This window comes from Fibroporia radiculosa, assembly GCF_000313525.1.
Source record: "Fibroporia radiculosa TFFH 294 genomic supercontigs, scaffold2489, whole genome shotgun sequence".
NCBI classification, from domain to species: domain Eukaryota; kingdom Fungi; phylum Basidiomycota; class Agaricomycetes; order Polyporales; family Fibroporiaceae; genus Fibroporia; species Fibroporia radiculosa.
This window is the reverse complement of record NW_012133350.1, coordinates 1,337-27,533: the sequence shown is the minus strand read 5'-3', so window position 1 is coordinate 27,533 and position 26,197 is coordinate 1,337. Positions and strand designations below refer to the sequence as shown.

General features: G+C 50.1%; 6 protein-coding genes across 6 annotated transcripts; 2 read left to right on the top strand and 4 right to left on the bottom strand.

Moving 5' to 3' along the window:
- Nucleotides 1-226: 226 nt before the first annotated feature.
- On the bottom strand, nucleotides 227-1,144 carry FIBRA_03933 (uncharacterized protein; the record flags this gene model as incomplete). The annotated part of the gene is made up of 3 exons (XM_012325755.1): nucleotides 227-759; nucleotides 816-918; nucleotides 989-1,144. The coding sequence occupies 3 exons, from the start codon at nucleotides 1,142-1,144 to the stop codon at nucleotides 227-229; spliced, it is 792 nt and encodes a 263-aa protein (XP_012181145.1).
- A 220-nt stretch (nucleotides 1,145-1,364) lies between these two features.
- On the top strand, nucleotides 1,365-1,971 carry FIBRA_03932 (uncharacterized protein; the record flags this gene model as incomplete). The annotated part of the gene is made up of 6 exons (XM_012325754.1): nucleotides 1,365-1,402; nucleotides 1,478-1,538; nucleotides 1,596-1,691; nucleotides 1,746-1,760; nucleotides 1,817-1,842; nucleotides 1,896-1,971. 6 exons carry the CDS (start codon nucleotides 1,365-1,367, stop codon nucleotides 1,969-1,971), a joined length of 312 nt encoding a protein of 103 aa, XP_012181144.1.
- Nucleotides 1,972-2,311: 340 nt separating this feature from the next.
- Nucleotides 2,312-3,363, bottom strand: FIBRA_03931 (uncharacterized protein; the record flags this gene model as incomplete). Its single annotated transcript, XM_012325753.1, has 2 exons — nucleotides 2,312-2,570; nucleotides 2,621-3,363. The coding sequence occupies 2 exons, from the start codon at nucleotides 3,361-3,363 to the stop codon at nucleotides 2,312-2,314; spliced, it is 1,002 nt and encodes a 333-aa protein (XP_012181143.1).
- A 616-nt stretch (nucleotides 3,364-3,979) lies between these two features.
- On the top strand, nucleotides 3,980-12,639 carry FIBRA_03930 (uncharacterized protein; the record flags this gene model as incomplete). Its single annotated transcript, XM_012325752.1, has 13 exons — nucleotides 3,980-4,121; nucleotides 4,153-4,330; nucleotides 4,391-4,433; nucleotides 4,485-5,305; nucleotides 5,366-5,783; nucleotides 5,844-7,786; nucleotides 7,849-8,536; nucleotides 8,601-8,719; nucleotides 8,773-8,845; nucleotides 8,896-11,613; nucleotides 11,668-12,253; nucleotides 12,311-12,469; nucleotides 12,530-12,639. The coding sequence occupies 13 exons, from the start codon at nucleotides 3,980-3,982 to the stop codon at nucleotides 12,637-12,639; spliced, it is 7,998 nt and encodes a 2,665-aa protein (XP_012181142.1).
- A 104-nt stretch (nucleotides 12,640-12,743) lies between these two features.
- On the bottom strand, nucleotides 12,744-16,521 carry FIBRA_03929 (uncharacterized protein; the record flags this gene model as incomplete). The annotated part of the gene is made up of 13 exons (XM_012325751.1): nucleotides 12,744-12,860; nucleotides 12,913-13,518; nucleotides 13,587-13,927; nucleotides 14,215-14,295; nucleotides 14,351-14,371; nucleotides 14,431-14,600; nucleotides 15,014-15,189; nucleotides 15,245-15,389; nucleotides 15,444-15,602; nucleotides 15,654-15,796; nucleotides 15,852-16,067; nucleotides 16,121-16,296; nucleotides 16,347-16,521. The coding sequence occupies 13 exons, from the start codon at nucleotides 16,519-16,521 to the stop codon at nucleotides 12,744-12,746; spliced, it is 2,526 nt and encodes an 841-aa protein (XP_012181141.1).
- Nucleotides 16,522-17,562: 1,041 nt separating this feature from the next.
- On the bottom strand, nucleotides 17,563-19,897 carry FIBRA_03928 (uncharacterized protein; the record flags this gene model as incomplete). Its single annotated transcript, XM_012325750.1, has 9 exons — nucleotides 17,563-17,995; nucleotides 18,047-18,262; nucleotides 18,317-18,466; nucleotides 18,523-18,673; nucleotides 18,732-18,923; nucleotides 18,991-19,104; nucleotides 19,166-19,273; nucleotides 19,338-19,368; nucleotides 19,628-19,897. The coding sequence occupies 9 exons, from the start codon at nucleotides 19,895-19,897 to the stop codon at nucleotides 17,563-17,565; spliced, it is 1,665 nt and encodes a 554-aa protein (XP_012181140.1).
- Nucleotides 19,898-26,197: the final 6,300 nt, after the last annotated feature.

The following is a 26,197-nucleotide window of genomic DNA, read 5'->3' as shown; positions in this document are numbered from 1 at the left end:
TATCATCCCTATATCATCCCTGGAATATGGCTAAGCATATACTTATGTGATAAGGAGCCGTATATGAGGCATACACTCTGAGAGATAGCGAGAAACCCTCGCCCCTAACATTCGTTACAGTATTACATACAGTCCGTGCACAGCATTCTATGAGAACCAACGAATCTGTACTTGGAGGCTTTACAATCAGTCTTTTGATAATGCAAATACGTGCCAATTCGCTCACTTAAGACGTCTCTTGCCCAGCTTGATCGTCTACGTCCATTGGCACAATTTGCTCCCCATCGCCATCATCATCAAGCATCGATCGCGTTATATGCTCTTGTGCTCCCGCCATTTGGCCGTCGCCGGATCCACGGACATGAGCTACACTGTCAGTCGCAGCGTCCATCGCATCCTGTGCGGCCGCAATTCCGTCTGCTTCCCTGACAGTCAGAATATTATCGTCGTCGTCAGATTCTTGTGGGGGGCGGTCCGGACGTTCTTTCCCCTTCCCTTTATCTTTCGTTTTTGAAGCCTTGCCTCCGCGCCCACCGCGAGTACGAGTCACAGTGTGGAATGAGCTGCTTCCGGTTACTTCTTCCACTGATTCGGGAGCTCTGTGGCGCTTGCTCTTGCCCTTGGTGGTAGTTTGCGCTGTGTCTGCAACATCAGAACTCCCGGTGACCTTCTCTCGGAGCTCTACCTCCTTAAATCGGATCCGTTGCTCTGTGATGCCCACGTGCTCCAGCGGCTTCCGATTACGGTCATGATGTTCCTCTGGAAATAATTAATGAGATATTCAGAACCCGCAGCCGAACGTCAAATAGACGCACCCTTAGAATCGGCGAACAGCAACTCCGTCCCTAACAGTCTCTGATGTTGTCCCTTGAAGATTGTACCAGACAGCTGCAGGAAAGGCGTCGGAGTGTCTAGACCCTGCAGTATGAATTCTTGTTAATGTGAGATACAGATACATAAACACAAGGAAGACAGTTGTTGCTCTTACAATCAAGCAGTAAGTTGAGCTACTTGGTACGAGAGTAGGTTCGATCGTCCCGAGGTCGAGAGTTACGTACACTACCTCTTCTTCAGATTCATACTCTTGGTCGGGTCCGAAAGTTTCCACTTGACGGTATTCAGAGAATAAACACTTTGTCTCCATATGTTACTGGCTAAACAGCGTTGTTTCAATGGAGTGGAAGGCTACGTAAGCGCTCAGTTTCGACGCGTCCACAAACAAAATCACGTGCTACGCGTCACCTTTGTTGAGCTGCTTAATTGCTTTGGGTGGACTTCGATTGTTCTTTACTCTCAGCCTTCACCATCCGATCTCCTCAGCTGTACTTTCGACCTCTCCCACAATCCCATAAACCGTATCAACTATGTCTGGACGTGGAAAGGGTGGAAAGGGTCTTGGAAAGTACGCACCGTGTTCTTTATCTAGACTAGACGAGAGAGAACCGTGATATCAAGCTTATGCTTACGACAACGATAGGGGAGGAGCTAAGCGTCATCGCAAGATCCTGCGTGACAATATTCAGGGAATCACTAAGCCTGTGCGTGTGCACCATTGGATGTCATCGTAGTTCGAGTTACTTATTGCACAACTCCAGGCCATTCGTCGTCTGGCTCGTCGTGGCGGTGTCAAGCGTATCTCGGGTCTCATCTATGAGGAGACCCGTGGTGTCCTCAAGATCTTCTTGGAGAATGTACGTGTGACGTTGACTAGTGATCATCTCGTTCTTATATTCCCATCCTCTCAGGTTATCCGTGACTCTGTACGTTGGAAATCAGTCGTTCTGCTTATTGCAGCATGCTCATTTGGTTAAATCAGGTCACTTACACTGAGCACGCCAAGAGGTACGTGATATTACTCAATGTATTCGGTAGTGCCTTATAGGTGCTGTCTATAGGAAAACAGTCACTGCTCTTGATGTCGTGTATGCCCTGAAGCGCTCCGGTCGCACCCTCTACGGCTTCGGCGCCTGAGCTTCATTCATGGATGTCATCACGAGCCATAGGCTTAGGTACTTGTCCATGATCCATTGCTAATGGTTTCAGGTTGTTCCAATGCTTCGGTTGCTCTATGCCTGTATTCATGTATCCAGCTGTACTCCATTATACTCCATTCATGTGTTACGTGTAATACAAGCATCTACTAGATTCCAAACTATATGGTACTTGTGCAGCATCTATGACAGCAGTTATTCTGTTAATCACGAGGCAAGATTGATGTATAGAACCTCAAATCTCAACTTGGTGCACCAAAGATCCAAGTCGGCAAAACGACCACTATTCATGAAAAACGGAGGAATCATGAGGGCCGGGTTCAGGGGGCCTCTCGGCCTTCATCAATCTGGCCAGCATTAGCATCTATCCCATCACTTGGTCTTGACGGTGATTTCGCTGCGCGCCATTTATGAGTTTTTAAACGCGGAAGATCTCCTTTGAACCCCATGCATATCCAATATCCCTCGCTCGAGTCTGTCCGACTAGCAGGTGGTTTACTGTTGAAAACACCCTTGAAATACGGCTTTAATTCTTCGTGGCGAAACTTCGCTAAAAGCGGATGATCGAAATACTTGAGACTATGGTGGCATGATTAGCAGTTCAAAGGTACAGGGAAAAGCATACGCACACGAGTACACCACCCTTTTCCCTACCAACACTCTCCGCTGTTCGTAGGTGTCTGCGAGCAAATGTGATAACAGCCTGGCAGATCTCGAGACACGACTCAACGTCGTGCGCCTTATGACCGGAAAAGTTGGCCGCCATGTCAGACAGCACAATGTCAACTTTTCCCTCGGGGTTTTTCTCGTTTTTCAGGAGTGATCCTATGTACTCATCAGCCTTTGGGGAGAGAAAATCCATTTGGAGTGTTTTGACGCCAGGAATGGGGAGCATGCGCAGGAGGTCAACGGCAATGACGGTTCCCCGTCCGATAGCATAAGTGATATCTTCATCCAGATATGGATCGCCCTGAGTTCCTGCCACCTCATCGACGAGATGACTCCATGGTTGAGAACTACTGCTCTGCGAGTCGACCTGGAGGCCAAACTCAAGCGTCGGCGGCCTAGTATCCTTCGTCGAAGGTCGCGGGAGACCCACGACATCCTCTTCTATCCAGCCCAATTTCCCTGCGGCGACCTGGCTCCAGCCACCGGGGGCTGCACCAAGGTCGACGACGGCGCAGACATCGGGGCAGAAGAATTTCCATTTTTTGGCAAGCTCAAGGAGCTTGAACGCGGACCGAGATCGGAACCGGTCTGGATGTGAGAGGCGTTCTCGGACGTAGGGGTCACGAAATTGCCGGGCAAGCCAAGCGCGAGAGGAGGGAGGAAACTTGCTGGAGAAAAGAGGGCGCGTGGCGGACAAGGACATCCCAGCGTGGGACTCTTGAGTCGACCCTCTCGTGATGATAGTCTCCCTAGCCGAATAGTATACAGTATCTTCTCCATCGAGCATCTGCGCCAGTCCGGATTTGTGGGCATACGTACCATTCTATGCTGGTTGAGCTCCGCTTATCTGAAGGCCCATACTGCTGGCAATGATGAGGGCCACCATTGCCTGCAGGGGCACAATCTGCCAGCTGCGATGATCTATCCCAGACCCTATTACGGTAATTATGACAGACACTCCTGTACTATCAACTTGCAGCTTGCCTCGTTTCTCGCAGTACCACGGAAATGAAGGGATAACTCTCATCAATAAGCGCCTTGGCAACTGTTTCTCTTGCTTCTGTTGTATTTACGGCATCCTATCTGATGACGAAGAGAGGTATTGGTGTACATGGATCCCGAAGACAACACTGATCGTGCGGCACATGTGCGGGCACAGGGGTCTCAGACCTGTGACTCGCGAAGCGTTCTGAGAGTTGCTAGGGGCGCTCGAGCTAAGCCTTGAGGCAACTTTGTTCTTCCCCCTGGTCATTCACTTAAGAAGCGCATGCTCCGGTTGCGCATCCTGTACTTTTCTCTCCCTCCACGATTCTGTCATCATGGCTAGTTTCGGCGAGAGAGTTGATCTTACCGCCAACATCGAGTCGATCTTAAAGCGTTATCCTTTCAGCATCGGGATCTTCCGGGAATTACTGCAGAACTCAGACGATGCCAAAGCGACGAGCCAGGCTAGTACTCAACGTGCGAACCTCACCCTAAGTGTTGAACATAGACTCGTCACAGATCTTTGTGTTTGACAGTCGTATTCATCCCAGCGAGCATCTCATTGAGCCGAAGTTCGCAAAATTGCAAGGCCCTGCATTTATAGCGTACAACGATGCTACATTCAGCGACGATGACTGGGACGCACTTCAGAATATCAGCCGCTCTTCTAAAAAATCGGATACTTCGTACGCTGTGTTCCTGTTGTCTATGAAATGATTGAGTGCTTACTGACTCTTGAAACGTAGGAAAATCGGCAAATACGGAATCGGAATACGCTCTTGTTACCATGTTAGTGTTCAACTTTTCGTCCTATTTATCTGCTGAATTTTGCTTTTTCAGTTGACGGACAACCTCGAGGTTTTGTCGGGAAACTCATTTGTTATCTTTGATCCTCATCGTAAATTGATAGATGAAGGAGGTAGAAAATGGTCGTTGGCGGATGTCAAGGATACTTTTGGCGATCAGCTATGCCCATTTCTTTCGTTCTCGAATGCGGGTTCCACATTTGACGGAGCTGCGATCCGTCTGCCATTGCGCCAAGAAGGTCATCAAAGTCGCCTCAGTTCTAAAGTTCCGCAACCAGATGAAATCAGGAAACTCCTCCTTGAATTCGTCGAAGAAGAACTCGGGGTGGTGATGCTCTTCCTCTCCAGCATCAAGTGCATCGAAATTCGAGAGATTGATAATGGGGGTGAAAGGACGTTAGCCAAATGTGCCATCCAACGCCAGCACCCAATCACTAGTTCGAACCATCTTGTCCAGTCTCGTGTTTGTACGATTGTGTTGGAACGATTCACCAAGGATGGCGCTGCTGAATGCCGTGACGTTTACACTTGGCGAGTTTGGAGCACAGCCTTCTCTCACAATCATTGTATCAACTCTCTCGCTGCGCGAATTGGGCAAAACCCCGGGCACGACATCCGCTCGGATATCGAGAGCGAAAAGCTGTGCCCACGAGAGGGCACTCCTGTATCAATTGCGATCCCTATTCGCAATGATGGCACTCCTGTAGCGACCACAAACGGGAGACTCTTTACGTACCTTCCCCTTCCACTGAAGACCGGATTCCCATGTCATGTCCACGCGTTGTTTGCTCTCACCGACTCCAGGGATCATCTACGGAACAGTGGGGAAGTGATTCTCGCAGGAACTCGTGACAAGTGAGCTGCTGGCCCTTCTCCGCATATTTCTCTCTTTATTAACGATGTTGGCCATTTCAGACTGCTGATTGTATGGAACGAGGTGCTCTTCGAAGACTTGATTCCGGAAGTGTGGGCAACTATGCTACGCGATCAATCAGCGTCATGCAATCCTTCAGACGAATACAGTATCTGGCCTCCTCAACAATACAAGGCTACTAGCGGGGAGTCTGTATATTGGCAAAAGATGCCAGAAAAGGTCTTGCGCGTCGTGGAGCAAGGAAGGCATGCCGTATGGCCAATCGCTGGCTTGCGAGACCAGCCGCATCTATCCCTTGATGCCATCTTCGTTGCCCCACCGAGTCAAGACCGCTCGCTTCTAAATTCGCTCGTCAATGCAGGAATAAAGGTAGCGCAGCCTCCGGCCTATATCTTCGACCTGTTTGATACGAAGAGTACCCAACACTTGACACCCGCACGTGCACATGCAGAATTACGTGTATGTTCATCATTGTTCGCAGTCGCGAGTTGTCATGCTTATTCTTATGCTTTCGATAAGGACGCATCATACTCTGAGCTAAGACAACTCAAGTCTGCCGACAGAAGCGCGATTTTATGTTATCTAATATCGTCGAATGACTTAGCTTTGCTCGCCAATCTGGAACTCATACCAACTGTCTCAGAGAAGCACATCTATTTGGAGGCCAGCAGTGTCCGCGACTCGCATATGTACACTCTGTTAGACGCGAAGGAGGCTGACCTTTTCCGTCACCGTGACGGCGACGCAGTTGCCCTCCATATGCTGCCAGATGTAGTAGCGAATCAGCTAGCCGTCCATGGCGAGGGAAAACTGAACGTCGTCCGACTTTACCCCTCCCGTGTTGTGGAATACCTCCGTGTGGAGTTGAATACGACGCCTGTTTCCGAGACATTCTCTCGCTGGCTGCTTAAATTTTGGAAGTGGATGCCTTCCTGGCACTCATCATTTGAGCTCCTCGATGCGATTAAACATCTGTGCATTCTTCCTACCACGAATGGCCGTCTTCAAGTTGTGAAAGAGGGCACGTTTCGGGAAGAGGACAATATGGAATCGTCACTATGTGAGACCATGGGAGGATTGGGTATAACCTTCTTGCATCCAGAATTCCCTGAAGCTGCTGCAGATTATCTTATCTCTCGCAAATCCGGTATTATCAAGGACCTCCGAAGTGCATCCAACTTGCTTGACAGTTTCACCATCCCTTCGAATCACACCCTGGACCCGCAGCCGGCAGCTTTGTTATGCAGACATTTGGCCGACTGCCTGGCAAGATCGGGGCGCCTTACAGAAAATCAAATCTCAAAGTTGCGCTCTCTGCCCATATTCCCTGCTAACGTTATTCTGGACGAAGCCATAGTCGAATCTCGTCTGGTAGCCCTACCGCCGGGAGCTATAATTCATTGCGTCAGCGAAGCAGCCTCTTCCTTGCTTCCTTCCATCGACAATGTAATATTCCTTTCCGTTTCCAATGTCGAACGTGGGATCTTGGAGCACATTGATCTTAGAGCTGCTACTCGGGAGCTCCGATTAACCGAGGTTGTCGAGCTTGTTGCAGATAACTTCTGTGAACAGTCGCCGGTATATCAATACGGATTCCTCACATACCTGGCCGACCACGAAGATCTCCAATCATTCTCCGTTCTGGATAAACTCAGGCGCAGTCCCTTTATCGCCGTTGGAGAGGGGTCGATGCGATTTCTTTCCCCTCGGGATATCGTTGATCCTGACTCATCCATTTCACATCTCGTGCTACCAGAGGAAATGAGGTCTGTCTCATCTTGCAATGGTGGGATCTACTTGGAGATGTGTGATGCCTTGCGCGATCTTCGACTTCTGCGTGATTTTCTCTCTGTCGAGTTCGTGCAAGAACGTATTATGATATTGACAAATAGGGACGTGCTTACGGAGGATCGCGCTCAAAATATGGCGAGGGAGCTTCTTGATTTGCTAAAATCATCGTCCTTCGACTGTAGTGGGCTTCAAATTGGACCTCATCTAGAATGGCTACCGACTCGCCGCGGCCTTCGATCTTCTACGGAGTGTTTGGGTCCATACAATGTGGAGTTATTTGATCGCGTTCTACCTGTCGTCGATGGTCCCATGAGCCCATCTCTATGCGCTGCTTTAGGCTGGAATCGCCTCGTTCCTTTGGAGACAGTGAAGAAGCAATTTCAAGTAATCATAAAGGAGGGCAACAATGCAGAATATCTAGCAAAAATTCTCCGTCATTTCGGGACTCGTCTTCAAGAGTTGATGGGATCGAAACAACATTTTGTTGATTTGCAGGAGATGACCAATTCTCGCCGGTGGATACCAGTTTCGTGGGACCCAGTCTATATTGCAACAAGTTTTGAGGTCGTTTTTAATATGCACTTCCCGCTTGGTTTCTATCGCATTCCTCCGGAGCTATCATCGCGACCAGGAGTGAAAGAATTTCTCATCAGAATGGGATGTACAGAGCGGTGAGCTCCATTGTTGGTTGGGTTTTTTGCTCGTCTGACTAGTAAATTTTCTTCACGTTCAGTCCCTCTGCCTCGGCAATAGTCCACAGAATCAATATATTAAGTTCACAGCAATCTCAACCCCTCCCGCTTGAGATCATACAACAAGTCGGCCAGCTTCTTGACGCCGTCCACCTCCGTGACCTGTCAGAGGAAAAGAAGAAACAAATACTCGTACCTGATCATAGCGGATACATGCGCAGTTGCCTGGAAGTGTTCTACAATGATCTCGGCTATCGTGCTTGCCGTGTCAAGCTACCCAGCGGTCTATATTGTATCCACAGCGCAATTCCATACCAGCTTGCGGATCGGCTTGGTGTTCGTTCTCTCAGCTCTCTCCATCTGGAGATGTTTGATCTTGAAGACGAGGATATGCGCGAGGATCCCATCGACCGCATCAATGGAGTGTTGTGTCAGTATTCCATTGAACAGGCATTCAACGAGTTTATTGCGAATGCAACGGATGCTGGAGCTAAATATTTCTCCATGATCTTGGATGAGAATCCCTTTGATATCACAGGTCTTGAGTTTCTAACACCCCGATTTGCCCAGCTTCACTTGGACCCAGCACTCATTGTACACAACAATGCTCTCTTTAAAGATTCGGATTTCAAGGGTATCCGCCAACTCGGACGGGGAGGGAAACAAGGCCGTGATGGCGTTATCGGCAAATTTGGGCTTGGCGCGCTGACCATGTTCCATTTCGGCGAGGTGAGCGCGAACGCCGTCGCTAGCATTCTTATTATTCTAATCCCGTTTCATGTATATGTGCTAGATGGCAATGATTGTTTCCGGAACATATGTACAATTTCTTGATCCTGGAACGATGTTTCTGCCTCACAAGGAAGGCTGTATGCATAGTTGCTTGCGGCTCCCGCTCAAAGAATTACTAAGGTAAGACAATGTCACGCAACGCCCTCCGAGTATTGATGTGTCCATCTATTTAGCCTCTATAGCGGTCACCTTGCGCGATTGGATGGTATTCAGGGTTTTTCTCTAGACCAAGACTTTTATGATGGGGTACGTTGGCATACACTTGAACTCTGTAAGCTCTTATTGTCGATTGTTAGACACTTTTCTGGCTTCCTTTGCGAACAAGGAAACAAGCTGAAAGCAGTCGACTATCTCAAGATCCTATTTCAGCGACAAAGGTTCGCAGAATGATGGAGTCCTTCGAACTCAAAGCCCCCGAGTCTCTCCTCTTCATTGATCTGGAGTTCGTTACAGTGGGAGAAAGGCGGTGGTCCAGATCTGTCAACATGACTTGGTCGGTAGTTGCCAAACGCCAACAATGTTGTTCTGAAGATCTCTTTGAGAAAACTCGAGTGACAATCACGCATACCAACACGTCTAATATTAGTGTCAACCGACATTGGGATGTTTTCTTCTCACGATACTCGCGGCAAATTGTTCCAGAAGAGTTTCAGTCGCTCATCCGGAAGCACCGATTGAAGAACTTCGAGGTCGGATTAGCAGTCCAGTCCCCGCAGCTAAGTCCAGGGCCTGCGAAGAATGAAAGCCACAGAGACCAGTATCAATTCTATTCAAATTTACCCCTTCCAATCACGACTTCACTACCACTCCATGTGCATGCTGCCTCTTTCATTCTTGCTGACGACCGTCGCTCTATTCGGTTTGATGACGGCGGAACATTAATACCAGAAGCTAAATTTAACTACTGGGTGTTATCAGAGCTCATTCCTCCTCTTTACATGTTTCTCCTAGAGACATGGCCTCTACCCCATAGCAATGTCGACGTCTGGCCGGGATCAGTGCCACCACCTGCTGTTGAAGATCTATTGTCACGCGCCGTAGCGACGTCATTCTACCACACGCTAGTTCGAAGCAGCAGAAAGGTCTGCTGTAGCATCACTACTGCTCGACTAAGCCCTTCAGAGGCTGTATTCCTTCATCATGACGAGCTCTCGGGCGTACGAAAGGTGTTGCTTATGTTACAGGCACCAGAGTTGGTCAAGCTCCCCACTCTGGTCCACAGAGTAGCACGGAATTCGAAGGCAAAGATCCCCTGGATTGAACGGCACCATGCGCGAGGCATCCTTGCGCGGTACAGTGACGAGCTTGTCGAAGCATACACAGAAAAGAGAGCATTATCTGTCACAGGGCGGACCGAAGAGAGAATACAAGCAAAGCATATCGTGGACTGTTTCGCTTACTTGATAGCGGATTCGACGCTACAATTGGATTTGGAGGGCCTTCCGCTCCTGCCTCTGGCAAGTGGCCACCTTACACGTATCGAGTCAACATCAGGAACGATCATTTATGCGAAGAACTGGCCCGAAGATCAGAAGCCTTGGCCCCTGTTCCCTTCTGAGCGTTTTTTGGATCCTTGCGTATACAATTACAGGCCGTTCCTCGATCAGTGCCCTAATGTTGCGGAATTCACAGCAGCTAATATAGCTGAACTGATCGAGCTTCGTCTACCGAATTCCAAACAATCACTTATGATCACTAGCCCACAAGAAGCGAAGTGGATTGAACAGTTTTGGTTGCATTTCTACCGTTTAGACATCGAAGTTGACGACGTCAAGACTTTCGCTTTGGTTCCTACCACACATGCTCTTCAATATGTTTCAGTGGACTATTGTTGCACAAAAAGTGTTCTGGCAATCCCACCTGAAGACGCACCAGCCTGCCTTGTGCCTGCTCTCGAAAAAATGCGTGCTATCTTAGTCGACAGAAACACAATGCCGGGCTGTGTAAGACGTCCTCTTTCAGTTCTTACTTGCACTATTCAGAATGTTCTTGAACTGCTGCAAGACAATTACGTCGAGAAAGATGTCCGAGATCCGTTCAGCCGATTATCACAGGAAGAGCACGAAGGATTTGCGAGCTGGGTTCGAGGTGAACTGGACCAACGCGTACAATCACTACAAACCACAAAGCTCGCACCTGCGCTCGCCTCTCTTGTGCATTCTATTCCAATATGGCTAGCATCACGCGCAAATCGTATAGAACTTCGGTCGTTGCACGATAGAGACGTCGAGATTCTTCCTTTGAACTTTAAGCTCAGAGATGTGGCAACTTTCTTACCCACCTCATTCTACTTCGTAGAGGTTCCGTCCCGAGTGCTCAACTTTCTAGATCGGCATCCAATGGATTTAAGCAGATTCCTGTCTTGGCTGGACTATCCGAAGGTCTTACCGCGTTCCGACATTCCCTCGTTCAAGCAACTCCTTTCTGCTATTCTGGAATCTGACTACAAAGTAGCTGGAGTTACCAAGATCAAAGTGCCTAATTCCTCTCGTGTTATGGTGATGTCAGATACGCTGTACACCCGAACAGATGACATATTCCGTGCCGCGTTGGCTACACGGCCCCAACACTTTTTGTGTGGGGACCTCGCAACCTACGAACCGTGGCTCCATCCGTTCGGTCTTCATCACGACCATGACTTCTCCGCATTCAAGTATTGTGCTGAAGTTCTCAGTCGCGATGTCAGGGGACCAAATCGTCGGGATAGAGCCTTGACTATTTTTCCGTGGTATCAGCAACTACCCATCCGAATTGGACACAACGAAACTCAGTGGAATCAGCTGTCTAGTCTCCGGTTCATTCCTCGCGCGTCCCTCCGTCGTAGCTATGATGATACTTCTATTCACGCGGAACAATACGCTATTGAATTACCGGATGTCATTAGTCCGAATGAAGTCCTACGTCAGGAGCACGAATGCATCGCATGGACACAAAGAGCGTTGTTCCATTCTAAACCAGATGAACGGCTTCTCTTGGCGGATATGCGCTTAGGCGTTCCCTCTGTTGAAGAAGTGGTGAGTTATCTCAAGTTGAGTCCAACGTTGATACGCCACTTATAATACACCTAGGTAAATCATCTGGTTGTACTGGCACTGGAAGTAGCACGAGATCATACTGGAAACGAAGAAGTGTTCAGGGATTTGACCAAGACTTACAAGTGGCTTACTAAAAACAGCGAGGAGGCTGGTCCCTACCTCCTTCAGCGCTCAAACGACCCCTTGTTTCTCAATGTTCAGACCAAAAGTGACCCATGGCAATTCATTTGCGCAGATCGTCTCATTTTTAATGCCCCTGACGAGGATGATCGACAACGTGTACGCGCCTTTTTGATACCATTTAAAGACCTGCTACTCTCAGCCAATGCTAACGAGATCAAACAAGTCACTGCTCCTACCATAGAACACGAGACAGCGGAGAATCTGTTCACTCGCTTCCGCAGCGCGTTGAATGAGCAAAGAATGCAGCAGAGTCTGACAGACGCTATACTTCGCAGCGTTGATGGTGCTGAATTTCCGATTCATCGCTGCTTCCTTTCTGCGTCGAACGAATATTTCAACGATATGTTCTGCTCTGCGTTCAAGGAAAGCATGCCGGGTATGGTAAAGAACCCTATTCAGGTCGACCAAGACGCAACATCCATGCGATGCGTCCTAGGTGAGTGTTCTGCTCAATCAACGGGGGGATTTAATCGGCATACTCACACTTGCTTAGATTATATCTACACCAGAGATATTCGCTGCATAGACACACACGACCAAAATGTACTCCTGTCCATACTACGTCTGGCACATTACTGGAGGGTTCATAACCTCGTGGAGGAGATACAAATCCTTCTGCTGGATACACTCACGCCGGGCACATATAAGACATGTGGGTATCACTTTGCATGATATCTTATAGCCGCTGAGAATTTCCCCTTGCGCGCTATAGTACAAAGAGAAGCAGAACTTCTACAAGCGGAAATATTACTGGAGAAGTGCGCAGAGTACGAGCGTAACAACTTCCGAGTCATGCGTCAGCTGCATTTAGCAAGTGCATAAATGGTTCAGTGTTATAGCGTGTCGATATATTCTCCTTTTACTATCGTGACCTGTGATGACTGCCTGAATATTTCACTATATATACACTGTGCGGGCAGACTCGGCTATGTTGATGTTTCTGGCGCCTTGGTGGCTGTTTGAGCATCGCTACTTGCATTCGTACTGGCCTCCACGTTCGAGTTCTTTCCCTTACCTGGTGGCGGCGGATGGTAGACCTTCTCCTAGGATCACGAGTGAATGGACCATGTCAATCAACTAAGATGTATAAGTTACCTTCTTTTTCTTCTTCTCGGGTTTTGTATCAGTCGGGTAAGCCAGTTTCTCCTCTTTCTGCCATTCCTCGCTCTCCTCGAAAGTCTTGCGAATTGGCTCCAGTAGCTGAATGATCGCATCTTGCACCGCATTTTTCAAGTCTCCCGGATGAAGCTTCTTCTCAGCAAAATCACTTTCGAGCTGCTCGTAGGTCTGGTAGTGCAATGGTCCGCCGTACTGTTCTTTTCGGCAGACGGAGAAAACAGTGCCTTCGGGTGCGCCTTCTAGCGCGAATGCCGTCTGAGAACCGACAGCGTTCGCACCCTCATCTGCGTCTGCCCCTGTCTCCCCGCGCGCACGCTCGAGCCGCAGCTGGCTGATAGGAATGATGACAGTTTTGATGAACGCCAGGACACCGTTGTCCACGATATTTCCCTCCTCGCAGAACGCCTTTTTGATCTTGCGCTTCACGTCGGCGGGCGTGTCGAGGAAGTCGATCTTCGAATCCGGATCAGAGGACGACATTTTGCCACCAGCGAGCCCGGGAACCATTGGATTCATTAGATGTGCGCGTTTTGCATACCCTAGACGGGGAAGGTAGAGCTCAGCGAAGGTGAAGATTTTTCGCTGTGGGGGTTCACACATTACGGCCCCATTGTGAGCGATCTCAAAACCTCATTTGCAGAGCAACAGACCTGGTCCACACCACCAAATTGGAAGTCGACTCCCAAGTATTGCTCATCTAGTGCTTGCAGACCAGGGTACAAAAGCCCACTCAATAAAGGGCTATCCACTTGCTTAACGACCTCGGCTCCGGCTTTCTTTGCATCGTGCTCAGTGACAATCGCGCATAGCTTGTAGTTGTCGAGGTTGTATTCTCTTGTGAGTTGATAAGAGGATCCCTCCACAAAACGTAGCTTGTTAGTAGGGATACCTAAAGATGTGAACACGGCAAGGAGTAAATGCTGGTAGTATTTCGTTCGGTGAGCTACAAGCTCTAAAGGTGCCTTGAGATTATCCAGAAATGCGTGCACGTCTGTGAACAGAAGCTAGGATGAGTACGCCGTATTATTCCTGCAGTATAGCTCATGAACGGAGACTAGAGGGACTTGCTCATCTGAACAGAACAAGAAGTTTGAATCTCATTGCTACACGGTTCACTGAATAGGTCATCCTTAGGATCCATAATCATGCCTTACTTCATTACACTGCCGCCCTTCGCCCTCACAAAACGTACGAGGCGCTTCCGCGTGAGCCACCGCGCATTGTAGCACGCAAGCACATGTATTATATGTACAGTATGATCAATCAATTTAGACTCACCTGCAAGTAGAATTTTGACCTCTACACCCGCTCTCAAGAAATCAGCTATCTTAGTAAGCGCCACAAAGTAGCCAATATGTGCTGCAGTATCCTCGCGTTAAGCGTACGACTGAGACGACGAGTTCAGGATACTTACGCCTTCCAGTGGGCGCCGTGCCTAAAATGATATCGAAATATAAAACACATATCTCTCTCGATCGTCTTTCATAGACTCACCCCAGTAACATTTTGGCGATCTTCCCTCCGCGAGAATGGCCTTGAGTGTATCTGCTCCCAGGACTTCCTGCAGCCGCCGGGTGATGAGGTCGTATTTTTTCTGCGCGCTGGAATCCAATATAGTCCCAGTTACATTGTCTGACATTGTGTCTTGTAGGAGATCGTAAAGACTAGGGAGAAGAAACGAAAGCGAGTCAGTCTTCAATGACTCGAAGGGCGTGAATCTTGGAATCTGCCGCGTTTGTCGCCCAATATTTCTTGATCGATCTCACACACGTGACCCCGGACTCGACTGTTGATTGATCCGTTTCTTGCGGGCAAGTCCACTCAACGAGTCCGAGCAAAAGATAGAAGTCATCAAAACGGCGGTAAAAAGGAGCAGTATATGAACGAGGCGATACAGTAATTAGGAAAAAAAATGAATAAGGCATGCATGACCGGGGTTGCCATCGACTTGTAATCTAGCGACTCGGACAATTACTTAGTGTGCTTGTGGAGAGAACGCTGAAATCACTTGGTTTAGCGTGGCTGAGCTCGCTGAGAGTCCCGCTGTCGGCTATTTTTCGTCTCTACCTTCACATACTCGCTTTCCTCTCGTGATTCTACCTGTTCCTGATCCTTCTTAACCGTCATGTAGGCCTCGCCTAGAATTTGAAGTGCAAGTGCGCGTAGCTGAGCTTTGTTTCTCGAAAGTGACGGATCCTCGAGTACGCGGTCGCATGTCTCACGCAGCACGGATTCAATCTCTAGCTTTGTTCCCTGGAGATAAAGCGGGTTGAGGGTGGGCTGACTCAACGTCAAATCGGATACATACCTTGAATAGCGCTTGTAGACCTTTCTCTGCGGCCTGCTCTTCCAGCCGCCGTTTCTCCTCAGGACTGAGATTCCCCGCCTTCTCCGCAGCTTGGATCTGCTCAAAGACATTCTTCAAGTCCATAGCAGCGCGGACAGTAGACACTCTGTAATAGGTCTGCTCTTACCATCCGTGCGTCGGAAACAAAGTAACAACTCACGTCTCGCTGAATACATGATACTTTCCTTGAACGCTGTGGATCCAGCCACCGACACCGAGGAATGTCTGATTTGTTGCTTGATGCTGCTTCGCTTTCGCAACGTACACGAAACCAATGGTTTGCAGCAAGTCTGCACCGTAAGATTCGCGCTTTAGATCACTGATATTATCATATCAGTAGAAACACAAACATCCGAGCGGGTTCACTCACTCTGCCTCTAGCTGACAAATGGTCCGGAAACTCTCTGTGACCTGCGCATCGCTCGGACCAGTTGCAGACTCAGTGAAAATCCCAAGCTTGCGTTCCAGATTTTCAACAAGCTTCTGCACTCGCCCTGCACGCACAGCCGCTTTCTGCAGTGGTTCATCTGTCGTTCGCTCAACGTTATCATGAGCAAGCCGTGCTCACCTCAGCTGCTGTTTTGCGTGCTCTTTCCTCTCGTCGCGCCTTTTCCTCAGGGCTGAGAATTTCGCGTCCCTTTGCGTCGCGCTGTATTGGTCTACCTCCCTCTTCCTCTTCCATCTCGTCTGCCTCCTGGAGCGCCGCTTTCATATCCTTTGCAAGACTGATGTGCCCTATGATAGGCACAAATCGTTCGCCGCCGAATATGGTGCCAAACAATTCCTGTACAAATCATCAAGGATTGAGTACATTACAGACTGGTATCTGCCACGCACCTCTGGATCCACAAAGCCGCCCTCCGGCGCACTCTCCTTCGCCCCGAATTCATTGTACTTCTTCCGGAGCTCAGGCTCTGACAGAGTCTGATATGCGATTGCGATCTCCTTGAACCGGTCCTCTGCCTCCGGGTCATCGCGATTCTTGTCTGGATGGTGCTTGATAGCCAGACGACCTATGGCATAAATGAGCACCCCATACTCAACGACATGGTCTACGACTCACGGTATGCCTTCTTGATGTCCTCCGTGCTCGCATCTACGGGTACACCTAGGATGTCATAATACTTCGTCTCCAACGGCCGCTCTTGGGTTCCAATCTTCCTTCCCTTCCGTGGAGTGTGCGCTTGCGATGACGAAGCACCCTGTCCGCCAGCCGACCCCGAGGTGGATGCGTTCATGAGAGTACTGGGAAGACTAGGCACTTGCGATGGGTAGAAGGAATGATTGAATACAGCATTGCAACTGAAACAGCGAACGCTCAGCAGCGTTCCGGGGCGCAGTGATGGCGCGGGTACAGGGAACTCGAGTTGTGAGTGGCATTGTGAGCAAGTCGTCGGTATGTGCGGCGTAATAGGTCGTGATTCTATCGTTGGATATGAAGAACTCATCAGGGCTGGTCGTGCTGTCAAAAAACGTCTTGAAATGTCTAAGGGCTAACATACAACAGCACGATTCGCTCTGCTCAAGGGAATAAAAAGCTCAGAATAGCTACCTAGAATTTATAAAGTCGTGATCAGCGAAAATAGTCGTGTCTGCTCCGCGGGCAGACAAATCTTGATTGAGGGGGCTTCCGGCTTCTGATGTCGGCGAAAAATCAAGCCTTAACCCTCGGACTTATCGATTCTGGAAAGGTAGTCGTTATAAATGCTGAGACCAGCGAGTAGAGTGCGACAATGGATTCAACGCAGCAATGACATGGAGTGGCGCAACCTGAGGAGGCAAGCCAGGGCAAATGGTGGCACTGGGCATTGGGCGTGAGCGTCACGAGTGTTGCCGTTAGCTCTCGGTTCACTTCGACTTCAAATCCCGACTAGCCTTCTCAGTCAAGGAAGCTGGGATGGGGCCTTCAAGTTGCATATGTGCACCGAAAGCTTACACCGATACGCTCGCGATGCATCAGTGGTATGTACTCAAGTTCGTGCAGGATGCAATTAATTAGCAGACTATAAGTACGTAAGTCCACAGACTCGGAACAAGTGCGCAAGAGAAACATGACATCAATGATAAATGTCAATCAACGAAAGAAGGGATGCAAGGACGGCGAACTATCGATACATAGAAACCGCGGTCTATGGTCTAGTGTATGGCTGCAGCACTGCAGTTCGTGAGATGAGGCGAGATATTCTGAGTAAGAAAAGGAAACAGAGTGCAGAGAAAAGGAGAGAGAGAAATCCGATCCCCAAAGAAATGAAACAGAGACATCCAACCCAGTCACCACTCTATACCGGAGAAATACCAATGTCCACGCTGTTGACATCCATCACCAGCTCCGAAACGTCCAATATTGTTGGTCCACCACCGCGCACGACGTTGGCTGTGTCCAATTTTGCTTCTACCAACTTCTCGTCCACCACCTCCATGGCGTCCTCCGCCTTGGCGGGGGCCACATCCGGCACAACGCCCTCTTTCTCCGTACGATAGAATACCAACAGGCCGAGAAATTCAATGCCAACGATGCCGAGCAGGAACCAGAAAGCCGCCTGTTGGCCAGTGTAACCAGACTCTACCTCACCTCCATGCTCCTCTTCTACGCTCGATTCGATCGAACCGACCGCTGCGATACCCACTGCCGATCCGAGCTGCAGGGCCCCATTAAATATCGCCCCAACGGTGCCTGCCATCGATGATGGGGACGTCCGGAAGATCGCAATGCTGCGAAGGAGAATCAGTCAGCGAGTGGGCAGGGTCAAGCAGCATACTCACTTCGTGTGCGAGTATACAAGCATCGCGCCTGCGCTGCCGAGCGCGAAGCCGGGAAACACGAACGGCCAATATTTGTCTGGTCCGTCTGCGAATGCAAGCAGGATAGTCGCGATTACGAGCAACGATTCCGCGAACAGAATAATCCACTTCGGATTTATAACCCTCGACAACGGTCCTGTGAAACTCATTGCAAACGCCAATACGCCAATTGGTATCCTGAACACTCGCAGTGAGGGTCGTGACCTATTTAGAAACGATGAGCGAGCTTACATGTGAATTGCAGTTGAGATGGCCGTCCAATGGTATACATCTTGCCACAGCGTCGTGTACGTTGTGAAGATGGTTGTCCACCAGAAATATGGTAGCAACGCGGTCCCAAAAAGCACTGCAAAGTTGGGCAAGAACCACGTTCGCGGTGGTCTGAATTGCGCGTGAGTCGGAAACCGATCGTACATGTCTGTGGGCTGAGGACTCACACTGCCGCCTTGGACGCGGGAATCCGGGTCTCAAAGAAGAAGAACCCAGCCACCATGAATATTGAAATAATCAGCGGCGCAATCACCAATGCGGACCCCCAGCCGTCTGAGGACCCGGATGTGATGGCGAAAATGAACAGGATGAGTGCAGCTGTATTTACGACAAATGATCAGCTTTCGCAGTACTCTGGAAGCTGAAATTGGGGTACCTGTCAAGATCGACACGCCACCAAGATCCAAGCTCTTCCATCGTGCGCCTTCGACGTACACCTGTTCCTCTTGCGGTGGGACGAGCAACACACATGCACCTGCGATCATGAACGCGACGATTGCGACGAACCAAAACACCCATCTCCAAGATGCGTATTGAACAAATATTGCGCCGATGATCAAGCCGAGCACTGATATATTGCCAATTGCCAATTAATAAAAGGTCGTCAAGTGCATCCTTCTGACGGAGAATCATACCATTTCCAACTGCACCACATCCACCAAACACGCCAATGGCTCGTGCTTGTTCCGTTGGCTCGGGGAAGACATTCACGAGGAGCGAAAGCGCAGAAGGGATGGTCATGGCCGCGGCTGTCCGTACAATCTCATTAAATATGGGGTGCGGAGATATGTCTAGCATACGACTACTCACCTATGCCACTCAAGGCACGGAGGACAATGAGGGCAATTTTGTCGTTCACGAACCCGGCGCCTATAGAGAGGACGCCAAGAGCCGCGACACCGCCTGTGAAAGCAACTTCTGGAAAGCAGACACAATATTATGAGCACCTCAAAAGGGACCCGTAGTGCTCAATCTCGCTCACTTGGATTGTATACATCACTGATTCTCCCGCTCTGAAAGAGGATATTGACTATGAGCGAAAGTGAAGATAAAGAAACATGCTGCTCGTTCGTGTGCGGAGGCCGTAGTGAGAATCAAGTACGCGGTCCCCCTTTTTTCCAGTTGCCACCCGTTCAGCTCGTGTTGATACTGATCTGTATGTATGACGTATCCCGTGTCGCCGCCGCATAGGACGACGAAGCAGCGCAAGAAGAAGCATTTGATTCGACGCCGGCCTCCGCACACGAGGCGGCTACGAAATAAGAGACTCACAATCAAGAGGAAAGATGCAAATGTGAGCTGAAATGCGCTAATGACCCATGTTGACTCGCTCTCATTGATACCTAGAGAGTTCTCGAGGGCTGGAATGGCCGAGAACAGCGCAGAGTTGTTGACGGAGTCCAGGAACTGGGCAAAACAGAAGACCATCAGGAGCAGATACCGCCGGAAAGGCGAGAAGCGCTGCGGGATGCGACCGTCGACAAGTGTCTGGGCGGGCGAAAGTACGTTCGATTTCGTGTTGGAGGACGGAGGGCCGATCATGATGATAGTCTACGAACTCTACAGATTATACAATACGACAGAGAGACCAGTGAGGACAAGGGAAAGAGACGGAAGAAAGAGAAGAAAAGAGAAAGACCGGAGAGAGAGAAACCGAGACCGGGGACTAGCTCGTACAGTTCACCGCGAGTCCGCCTTTTATTGCTCCGCCGCGTTTTATTTACTGCCTGACATCGATAATACATCCTCCGGATTACATATCAAACAGGAGCTCGAGTCAGCCGGCAGAAGGAGACGGAACCTCGATATGACTCTTGGAAAGCAACCAGTCGAGACCACGCTGACCAATTGCGACACCATCAATGTTATAAACTCTCCCATTGGCTGGACTCGCCGTCGGTCGCGTTTTAGGTAATTTACTTTCCCCCACCTGGACACCGCAGCCAATGAGCGTGCCCCGATCGCGTTTCTTCAACTCCGTTACCCGCGCGCAACAGGCCTTATCTTTAACCTTTGGCCACCTGGCTCTCTGCAGGCAGCCACGTTGGAACCTTCGCCATTCCAAGTACTGGCTGAAGCGAAAGTCTCGAGGGCGGCGGAGTCGCATCTACGACCGTTCTACGTACGGAGTGTTGCAGCTGTGGTGGACAACAGCGTACGGATGACATCGCCTCCCTGGACGCCCAGGTCCCAGCATGAGACGATCAGCAAATTTCCAGTCAGTTGACTTTTCCCGGTCGCTCCGCCCATTGAACGCAAGGAGCAAGGAGCAACGAGGCTGGCTAGTCCAGGACGGAGGTTACAAATGAAGTTCCAATTCAACCTCCATCGAGCAACTAATGGGGTATATGACCGTGCGGCCCGGTTGTTGGAACGGGTGAGGAGACTGCTGTTCCTTTCCGTACGTTTGCATGGTGATGCAGGGGGGGTTGGCTGCAATTTACAGACGTTGCATATATGAACGTTGATCCCTAATCTTGGTGTTCTTGTGTTTGCCCCAAAACTCTGCCCCAACGCTGTTGTGCCGAACGAGTAGTGCCCCCACCCCACTCGGTACGAATTATCTGGAAGACATGTTCTGCAACTCGGGAGCAGAAGTGTAGTAGACGTAATTCTATACGTGCGCGTGCCGTCAGGAGCCGCTTTATCTATGGAGGCGGAAGATTCCCAGATATCAGCGGCCTTGCAGCTCCCTCGTTGGACGCATGGCCGTGAAGTAGCGCATGCTGCTAGCAGGTCTCGGTGTCCCATCTGGGTCTAACAACGCATTTGTGTTATCTCAAGACATGATCAACATGGTGGGCTCTTTCCCGCTCTCTTTAGATGACAAGGGTCCATGTCTCTAGATGAGAGAATTTCAGGAAGTTCGCTCCGAATGTCCGTGGCGCTGTCTATTCCGGTGCATGCGATAATCTAGAAGTCCTCGTGGACATTCCGAAGGCGCGCCCTTCTCTACTTTTCAAGTACGCGTCTCCGGCACATCCCATTAGGTAAGCGCACGAAGTGGTATGTGATCAAGTCTCCTAATTGTTCGCGTCCTCGCTGCAAACACGCTTACTATTTAGCTTCTTTGCAATGCGATGAGTACAGGTTCTGGCAGAAGTGCTGGCTGTGATATGAAGTTCCGTCGACGATCGGCTCACTGAACTGTGTAGACATTTGACGTGGGCGCGCTGGCAGCACATCTCTTACGTCACGGCACCAGCTAAGTCTATTCATAATATCTCTTGTCCTAACTTTATTCTATCTACCTTTGATGCGCATGTGGCAATGCCAGATCTCAGTAGGTTTCTGGCTTGTCTGTAAGCTTGCAGTGGCAAGAGAAAAACAACAAGCATTCTAACATGAATTAGAAATTAGTGCTGCGATCAATTCCATCACGACACAGCATATTGCTGCGCTGCTTGTGATGGACACCGCTTGCTGTCAACTTGAACAGATCTCAGCGCATATAAATATCTCTATGATCATCCATCCCCCCATCTCGCGTTGCCGAAAGAACCCACGCGCTAGAATTGATTCGATAACTCATACAGTATGGGGTGAGTGCGTGCTTGCGAGCTATCTTTGATGTCGTCCTCGCTCATTTATCGGTGATACGATGACCACAGTATCATTATTTCTTGCGCTGCAGGCATATTCAGGGAAGTAGGCTACATTGTTGGTGGCCTCATTCGTGTCATTGGCGGGACTCTTCTCTGGCCAGTTCATAGTGAGTTCTCCCCAGTCGAATTCCTGGACCATACCAATCAACACCCAACATGCAAGTCATTGCGCATATCTTCATCGGGCTTCTAGATTGTCTAGACGCAATCTTCTGCTGTTCGAGGTGAAAATAATGTCGAACTTCTATGTGCTACACTTAACTATTCCGCCAGACATCGTGACAGACTGTCCATGCAGCGTGACAGTGACAACAATCAACCTGAGGCTGCGGAGGTTGCAGCCTCTACCAGCGCATGATCCTTTCCTAGTATTGTATCAAGCATCGCACTGTCGCAGTGATTGTCATACCCTTATTTTCATACCAAAATTACCACTGCCAACATTATTGATTATACATTTCATCGTATCATGAGTTCGCTGTGGGACGCCGGCTCTCCGATCGAGTAGGGTTAGAATGACGTAAGCCCTCCTCTAAGGTTAGGGCTGGGGCTCACGGACATGTATTGTGAGTCCGAAGCTCCTCACATCTTGCGCAAGCATGGAGATCAGAAGTCAAGCATGTCAGCTTGCGCCAAGCTCCACTTGACCAAGCTGTATAAAGTTCCCAAAAGCACAAGCCTCATCATCATATCCCCCCCTTCATCTTTAACGACGTTCGGCTCACATTTCGTTACGTAACTTTACCGCACTCTAACGACACTGACGATATAATGGGGTACGAGCGTACATCTTCCTATTCAACGTTTCTCTCACTGATTTATCTGGATAGAATAATCTGCTCTTGCGTTGCGGCGATCTTTGTCTGCATCGCCGACGCCGTCATGGCCGTTGTGGCCGTCGTTTTTGGATGTCTTGAGTGGATTATCAGCCGTGCGTCTTTGCGACGTCTCCATCCTAGTCTACACGACTTACGCGCTTTGAAGTCATTGTGGGCTGCTTTGTAGGATTCTTCGACTGCATAGCGGCGTGCTTGTGCTGCGGAAGGTGAATACCCGCCGATCGCCTCGCATTTCATGCGGGCTCACTTTGTCTACAGACCTGCTGCGGGCCCTGTCTTGTACTAATGACGCGCCATCGAGGTAATCCTCGAAAGCCCCTACGGTCACAACGACGGCGGCCTTGGCTCGAACTTTACTTACGAACGCGTATTCAGCGAAAATAGTATTTTAAGCACCGCGTGCATATCCTAATATATCTCGAACCCATGATTCATTACGAGCTACAAGACTGCACTTGTTTGTTGTAAAATGAAATAGATCGTAGAGCGATTCACACTCTATCTATCGTGAATCGGAAGGGGAAATGACCAGTCAGATTGATGATTTAGTGACTCACCGGCGTCCTTTCATGATCCTCCTTCCCCGTAACATCGCCTACCCTCCTCTTCTTGCTCAGGGTAGAAAAGACGAGCTTTGTGCAAACATTATGATGAAGAAAAGCTCGTCGCCGCGTTACGATAGCCATTGCCAGCCTTCACATGCTGCAGCCGCCCAACGTCAACTCCCGAATTTATTGCACAATACGCGTGTCATCGCTGTAGTAGTGTAGTCATCTTCAGGCGGGGTTTTTCCAGGGGAAGGGCAGAAGGGGATCAGATATGAGAGAATTAACGGGCCTGAACCTCAGGAGTCGACGAGTGGGGGAAGGCGGGAAATAGGCAGAGCGGCCACTGCGCAGGCGCGTGCCGCGACAATCCAGAGAGCGGCTTGCTCGCTTACGTATACACTGAGGCAGACGTCGTGCAGAACCGAGTATCTGCCGGTGGTCTCAGTTCCAGTCATCCCCTCTCGAGCGCACGGACCCACACCAATTAGCGGCAACGTCGATGTTCCGCGCCTGGTGCAGCGCTCTGCACGAGGCGTTCATGTATAAACTCCATTGGTCTATTGGCGCCGTGGCAGCTCCTGGTGCTCTGTGAGCGGTGTCCATAGAAGCGATGTAATGGGAGCAGAAGAGCTGGGGCACCGCACCAGCATGAGCGTGTAATACGTATGGTACGTGCGTGATGTTTGTGGGCGGTCTACTGCCAGTTCGTTGTCAAAGTTGCGCGGAGATATCTTGAGTCGATGCGCTACATAACGCACTGTGTCGGAGGACATCTACCTCTAATCCTCTGCAGAAATCTTCCTCTTTCGTAATTCGACGTGCTGATACCCACCAATTCTTCGTCGCAGTTTGCATCTTTTCCGTAAACCCTGAGCGTTGCGGATTCGGAGATGGCCCGGAAGTGATGGTTTCTGTTGCACCTGAGAGTGAGATGATCTCTTTGAGCCGTTGTGAGTGCCATTTCTCTTCGATCTCAGATGTATTTACTAAGGGAATCGAAGATGCTGTTCATGGGAAAGAAGATGCACATTTTGAACTATGGTCAGTCGTGTAAGGTGATTACTCAGTCGTCGGTGCCGCCACACAACATTCTAGGGAAAATCTGTAAGCAATGCATACCCGAAGATTCGTGAGTATCTTCAATTTCATTGATGAGGATCTATACCCTTCTATGCATTGTGAAGCTTACAAGACTGTCTGTGCTGCCTATGAGGGATGAATGGATCCATCAGACGCTGCTGCGTGGCAGCAGGGATGTAAGCACGATATAATGAACATTTGCCAGTAAGGTCAGCAACTGCTCTCCTGCACCCTGACCCACTGCTACGTTGCTCAGCTATGTCAACCCTGATTACCATAAACACTGGAGGCCTATTCTTTTCTCGTTCGTGTGCTACACCTCGTCTCAATCTGACTCCTCACCAGGCGCGGTCTTGTCGAATGACAAGACCAGCGCGGCAGACGGGTTGATGGCATGCATAAATGGAACGGGTGCCCACGGCAGCACCCGATATCTTGAAGGCGAGCACGTCAGACCACCGTCTCCCCGAAGTGGTAGCCTTCCAGTGCTGAGGTGCGGGAATGCAGGGACGTAGGAGGAGGATGAAGCGCGTCATATATGGCGGAGGAAGAAGCCTTCCGATGCCAGTAGATGGGAACGCGTTGAGCGAGGCCCGGACCGGGAAGGCTGTGATAGTGCTATCGCCGCCCATCGAAAGTCCTTTCTTCCGTGTGGAACCTCCGAGAAGCCGAACGACCCCCGCCAAGGCCCTAGTGTGCGCAGAGGCAGAACCGGGGAGCGGACCCGTGTATATTGTGCGAGGGATGTACAAACGGCATGGCCGCCGCACGCATCGCCATACTCAGGAAGCTTGTAGGGCTGCGCAGCATACATCCGCCCTCTCAGAGCGTGAGCAGCAACGACCGACGCCTCCACCGAAACAATGACTAGTCACCTAGCATAGCTCGGGGACATGGGAAATAGCGCTGGTAACATGTAAGGCTGGACCGGACCCTGGAGCGAGGACACCTCACCATGTGCTGCTGTAGAAGGTATTATCGTACCAGGCTGCGCGCACGAGGACCTATCGACGCAGTCCTAGACAGCGGAGGCATTATACCGGTGCTTCAGAAACTTCCCATCTGCTCGATTAAAGTTCCTGGGGGATGTCATCGATGAAGGCTTTGCGGGTGCGCCGGCGAATGGCGGCCCAAAGTGGAACAGCAGCAGGGTACGGGAGCGCGCGGTACCCACGGCATTGCAGCAGGGGAGGAGGTTGTGGACGAGGAAATACTCGAACAGGGTGTGTACCTGTAAACGCTACTTTGATTACAAAGCGCACACGCGACACTAAAACACTCTTTTGCATCGAGAAGTATGTTCGCATTGCGCGCTGCGCTCAGGCCTAGTAGTAGGGCAGATCGCTGGCGGGCTGTGGGTCAGCGGCGCGTAGAGCGAGCGGCGGCGTGGTCAGTATACCTCAGGGTGTGTCTGCAAGGATTCAGCTCGAGGGGCGAGACGAGGGTTAGGCAGGAGGAGAGCGAGAAACGAGGGTCGTCTGATTCCCCATGGGACCGGAGGTAGGACATGGTATGCTCGAAGTATGAATCCCAGCGAAATAATCCAAGTCCGTGATATCCAAGTCCGCACTGAATCGGTGAGATGGAATGGGCATCGTGAACACAGCCAAGTCTCGGGCTAGGCGCTCCCGTCGCGCGTACGCTGCCTCATAATGGAACCCGAATACCCATTCTGGTAGGTGCAACGTACGTCAAAATTTCGGATGCGGAAGCTTTTTCGTTTGGGTCCGGAGAGGGAAACTATGGACCACACAACAACGTGCGCGGACG